Source organism: Cheilinus undulatus, linkage group 9 (assembly GCF_018320785.1).
Source record: "Cheilinus undulatus linkage group 9, ASM1832078v1, whole genome shotgun sequence".
Taxonomy (NCBI): domain Eukaryota; kingdom Metazoa; phylum Chordata; class Actinopteri; order Labriformes; family Labridae; genus Cheilinus; species Cheilinus undulatus.
In genome coordinates, this window is record NC_054873.1 from 5,914,831 (window position 1) to 5,920,830 (window position 6,000).

The 6,000-nt window shown below is 40.0% G+C and overlaps 1 protein-coding gene across 1 annotated transcript; it reads left to right on the top strand.

Annotated features, from left to right (window-relative positions):
• The first annotated feature begins 888 nt into the window (after positions 1–888).
• Positions 889–2,526, top strand: LOC121515612 (E3 ubiquitin-protein ligase TRIM21-like). The gene has a single exon (XM_041796469.1). It carries the CDS (start codon positions 889–891, stop codon positions 2,524–2,526), a length of 1,638 nt encoding a protein of 545 aa, XP_041652403.1.
• The last annotated feature ends 3,474 nt before the right edge of the window (positions 2,527–6,000 follow it).

Sequence of the window (6,000 nt, forward strand, 5' to 3'; positions counted from 1 at the left end):
GAAATGAAAGTGATATTTTGAGTGAGAAACAGTCCGAGGAGCAGCAGTGGACAGAACTCTCTCTCTCCATCTGAACTGATCACCAAGTTTTTCTCAACAACAGCGTATCTACAGGTAAACACAGGTGAGTGCTGGTTTTTACATCTATTTTAAGTGTACACTCAGCTACCATACCATAGAAGTGTGTCTATCATTTAAAAAAACGTTTTACATTTTTCCTGTCACACAACTTAGAAATAGAAAAAGTTCTAAAAAGTTATCAAAAAAACAAGAAGTTAAATAACAGATATTTAGCTAGACAATATTCAGTCAAAGCTAGTTTAATTTAAACTAACTTCAGGTTATCCTGACCTGACCTTAAAACAGGAACTATGACTCAGACCCAGTGTTTGTAGCTTTTAGTCACATGACCTGCACAATAGACTGGAGTATAAAGAGTCGTTTACAACATCTGATTTATGTGAAAGGGTGGGGTTTCCACTGAACAGGGAGTTTAAAAAAATACCTGCGTGATCAGACAAGTCCATCTTGTTGGATAGATGCTAATGTTACCACTGACAGTGTTGTACTGTCTGTTAAACCTGAAAGGCTGAATCATGACAACACTGTTGTTTAAGAATAGAAGTCTAGAAATGAAAAAGTGTCATAAATGCTGTTAGAAAATTCTTGACTGATGAAGACAGCTCTTTTGAAATAATAAATATTCAGTTCCATGTTATTATTTGTACCCACACAAACATTTTACCATAACAGTGGTAGAGACCAGGTATGTGACCACCAGCAGCAATAGTTACAAGTCATTCTGACCTGCCTTCATCTGACAAATAATTAAAGAAAGAGAAGCTAAGACTGGCCATTTTACCCACTTCTTGTCCTCAGATTGTAGACATGGCTGCTGCCAGTTTTGTGCTGACTGAAGATCAGTTCCTGTGCTCCATCTGTCTGGATGTCTTCTCTGATCCTGTCGCCATACCATGTGGACACAACTTCTGTAAGAACTGCATTACTGAGCACTGGAACGTCAACACCAAGTATCTCTGTCCCATCTGTAAAGAGGTTTTCTCCACCAGACCACAGCTAATGGTGAACACTTTCATCAAGGAGATGGCTGCTCAGTTCAGACAGTCAGCTCAGCAGGAATCCAGCAGCAGCAGCAGCTCAGAGAGACAAGTTTCCAAACCAGGAGAAGTTCCCTGTGACGTCTGCACTGGAACCAAACTGAAGGCCCTGAAGTCCTGCCTGGTGTGTCTGCTTTCTTACTGTAAGACTCACCTGGAGCCTCATCAAACTCTGCCACGACTGCAAGGACATCAGCTGATCAACCCTGTGGAGAATCTGGAAGGCAGGATTTGTGAGAAGCACGACAAACTGCTGGAGCTGTTCTGTAAGAACGACCAGAGGTGTGTCTGCATGCTGTGCTCAGTTACAGACCACAAGACTCATGATGTTGTTCCGCTGAGAGATGAATATGAAGGAAAGAAGGCCGAGCTGGGGAAGAGAAAGGCTGAAATGAATCAGATGATCCAGAAGAGACGACTGAAGATTGAGGAGCTCAAATGCTCAGTGGAGCTCAGTGATCAGAACGCAGACAGAGAGATAGCAGAAGGTGTTCAGGTCTTCAGCACTCTGATAGAGACTGTGCAGAGAAACCTCAACAGACTCATCGATTCAGTCAAAGAGAAACAGGAAAAGACAAAGAACCAGGCTGAAGGCTTCATCAGAGAGATGGAACAGGAAATCTCTGAGCTGGAGAAGAGGAGCTCTGAAGTGGAACAGTTCTCACACTCTGAAGACCACCTCCAACTCCTCCAGAACTTCATGTCTCTGAACGCTGCTCCACCCAACAAGGACTGGACTGAAGTCAGAGTCCATCCACCTTCATATGAGGGGACTGTGAGGAGAGCTGTGAACCAGCTGGAGGAGACCATCAGTGAACAGATGAAACTGATCAGTAAGTTGGAGCTGAAGAGAGTCCAGCAGTATGAGGTGGATGTGACCCTTGATTCTGATACAGCAAATCCCTGGCTGATCCTGTCTGATGATGGAAAACAAGTTTATGACAGAGATAAAAAGATTTTTCGAGACAGTTCAGAGAGATTTTATAATCTCTGTGTTTTAGCAAAGCAGAGTTTCTCTGCAGGCAGATTTTACTACGAGGTTCAGGTTAAAGGGAAGACTAGGTGGGATTTAGGAGTGGCCAGGAAGTCCATCAACAGGAAGGAAAAAATCGAACTGTCTCCTCAGAACGGTTTCTGGGTGATATGGTTGAGGAACAAAAATGAGTACAAAGCTCTTGCTGGCCCTGACGTCCATCTCTCTCTGGAGTCTGGTCCTGAGAAGGTGGGGGTGTTTGTGGATTATGAGGAGGGTGTGGTCTCCTTTTATGACGTTAAAACTGGAGCTCTGATCTACTCCTTTACTGGCTGCTCCTTCACTGAGGAACTCTGCCCGTACTTTAGTCCTTGCAAGAACAATGGAGGTAAAAACTCTGCTCCTCTGATCATCTCTGCTGTCAGTCAGACTTAGGCTGACTACACACACTAATTATTTGTCCAAATAATCCTCAAGCGTGAGGTGTTCACGCAGTTATTTTTTGCTCTCAGTCAGAATGGAGACTCCCTGATTCTGAATCATAGATATCAGCTCAGGCTTTCTCAGACTGCCATCAATTCTCAATCAGAGTGAGCAGTTTGAGTAGTATCACCAACCAGACGTTTCTTTCTTTATGAGCTCACAGCATGGCAAGGAGAGGAAAGACAACCAAACTGTCCTCTTAAAAAAGTCGTGTGTTTAAATTTGGATATACTTGACAAAAGCAAGAAAGTATTAAAAAAAAACTGAAATTGAAAAAATAAAAATCAGAATGATGGGATACAAAGTCATAATAATGATAAAAAAAAGTCATAGCTATGGGATTAAAAAAGCCATGATAATGATTAAAAAGTCGCAATCATGAGATTCAACATTTGAATTAGCAGAGATCGTGAGTAAAAATTATAACGTTAAATTCTAACTTTTAATCACAGTTTTGACTTGTTTTCTTAAATTTCAAGTTTTTATCTCATCATTTTGACTGTTTTATAATTATATCTTTTTATCTCTTAATAATGACTTGTAATTTTAGAATTTAGACTTTTTTTCTCACAGTCGTGACTTGCTTTCCAAGAATTTCAACTAAAGACTTTTATTGAAATATTCCTTACTTTTTTATGTGTTTCATTTTTAACTGGGGGAAAATGGGCTTCCATAGAAAACGTTGTACATTTAATCCCAGACTTTGACCTCTTCTGCTGTGACTCAGAGACAAAGAGCTGCACTCTTAGACTGTGGGTGCAGGATACTTGCTGGATTGATAGATGTGGGCTGTGGCTTTGTCTCTCTCAAAACTGCAGCCATTAGTCACCGTTTCACTAAAGTTCAGTTGAGAGTCCAACGATAGACATGTTCTTTTTCTGCTAAATCCTTCACAATAAAAGTCTCTGCTTCTTATTATTATAAAAGACATTTAAGGAGCAACATCAGGAAAATGGAGTGTATTCATGAGCAAATTAACAACTAAGATGTCTTCTAGAAACGTGAGCTCATATCAGATGTGGAATTACATGTATTAAAGGGCTTTTAAACATGTCTCTGGGTAAATGTCAAATCCAAATATTTTCTTTAATCAGAAGTTGTTGATACTGATTGTCTCACATTTTGCTTTCTTTCGTCTTTTAAAATAGAAAAAACCCATGTAAACTTCAATGTTTTATGCTTTAGCCGTATAGTCTTTAAATGTTTGTGTAAATCAGGATTTGGTGTACCCTAATCTCCATTCTGCAGAGCTAAATGATTAAACTGTGCACATATGGAGACTGGTGGCCCTCTTTAGGAGGGCTGAGGGTGGGTGGAGGTGGGAACTGGTTTGTTCTGATTCTGTTCATTTAGTTCTCTGATGGAAAGAGAGTTTCACCACCTCATAAGGAATAAGTGACCCACCTATGGACACTGCAGGCTGTGATGAAGGCCTTTATATTAAATTGATTTACTTTCAATTGTTTTCTGTTTAAAGCAAATGGTAAATGAGTAAATGGATGCAATGTGAGGGTTCTGTTTTCCTTAATAAAGATATTTGAACAGAGAGTTTGTTTGAGTCATTTTTCACTGCACTATTCAAATGTTCCTATTTCCTGTGAAAACAGTCACAGACTGATGGGTAAATCATGGCTACTTCATGGATCGGTGGGGGTGTAGACTTTAGTCTTGACATCACTATAGCTCAGGGTTTTGCTGATATTTTAACCTTATATCTCACCTAGTCTTATTGTCTTAACATAACCACACATTTGCAGTAACTTAACAGGCATGCAGACACACATCGTTCACACTTCTGTCACTAGCTCTCTAGATCACGGTAGAAATTAGCCTAGCTGCTAGCTTAGTGAAGCAATAGCTTAACCTCAGTTAAAACACATTCAGAGTAAATATTGGCCAACTTTCCCACTCTACCTGTGACAAACGGTTTCTTCTTACATAAAACTGTCTCTGAAATGATTTAAATCTGCTTACCTGAAAATATTCACAAACTGAAGAGCACATTGTTGTAGCCATGCTGCTGCACAGCTTCCTGCTACAACCGTGTGTTCATACTGAGTAAGCCAAGGCAGAAGGGCTAACGTGGCAAACGTGGGAACGACACCTAATCCACTTAGTAGTGCTTACTGCCTGTGGTTTCATCTGTGGAACACAAAGACACAGAGCACACTGTTTAACAGTGTTATGGGTAGTGTGTGTTTTGTTTTTCTCTTTCCCCTCCTCCTCTTGTCTTCTCTCTCCTTTTTCTCTTTCCCCCTCCTCCTCTTGTCTTCTCTCTCCTTTTTCTCTTTCCCCCTCCTCCTCTTGTCTTCTCTCTCCTTTTCTCTTTCCCTTCTTCTCTTGCCCTCTCTCTCCTTTTTCTCTTTCCCCTCCTCCTCTTGCCTTCTCTCTCCTTTTCTCTTTCCCCTCCTCCTCTTGTCTTCTCTCTCCTTTTTCTCTTCCCCTCCTCCTTTTGTCTTCTCTCTCCTTTTTCTCTTCCCCTCCTCCTCTTGTCTTCTCTCTCCTTTTTCTCTTTCCCCTCCTCCTCTTGCCCTCTCTCTCCTTTTCTCTTTCCCCTCCTCCTCTTGCCCTCTCTCTCCTTTTCTCTTTCCCCCTCCTCCCCTTGCCTTCTCTCTTCTCTTCTCCCTTCTTTTCTTTAACTTATAGACCAGGTTGGTTAGCTTCAGTTTTCTTAGGAAGCTCTTTTTGTTGATTATCTTATTTTCGGTAAATAAATTTTGCTTATTTTTGAGTGTTTCCTGCTTCCTTCTTCCATCCCGGTCTTTCTACAAATCAATTGTTAATCCCCCTCATCCCCTAGTTACGGGGAACGTAACAAACAGTAATAATAATAATGTCTAAAAGGTTGGGGGGGTGCCTTCTTATGAACTTTTCATCCTCACATAAAGACAAAATAAATTGTATTGTGACACAGCAAACAATGATCATTCCTTAACAAAAAGACTTCAAAATACAGTCATATTCACAAAAAAGAGAAATTGTGCTTCTTTTTATTGATTCTATTTGAGATTTTATTCAAAACAGTTCCTGTCTGCAGAGACAGAGGGCCACATCACAGACTCTCTGTCTCTCTATTCTGAGCTATTCAGGCCAGACAGAATGGCAAGACCAGACTACAATAGCATCGGTAGCAGTAGTCAGAAGTTTAGCCAGGAACAGAATCGTATACTTCTACCTGCCTGCAAGAAAATAAATGAATAAATAAAAAATTTACATGTTTGAAATAAATTTTATTTCAGTGTTCAAAAAGCTGATAAAATTATTGGAATGTAATATTAGCGTATCATATTTTTATTATTTATGAATGTTATTTATTTGCAGTATGCCTTTTTGGGCTGCAGAGGGAAAAGTGTGTTTTTTTTCCTTTTCCTTTTTGTTAGTGCATAAAAAGTAATAATCTATCAAAATCAAAGTTGTTGCTAATTG

Excerpts from the sequence above, each read along its gene's own strand:
- LOC121515612 (XM_041796469.1), top strand. The coding sequence starts at position 889 with ATGGCTGCTGCCAGTTTTGTGCTGACTGAAGATCAGTTCCTGTGCTCC.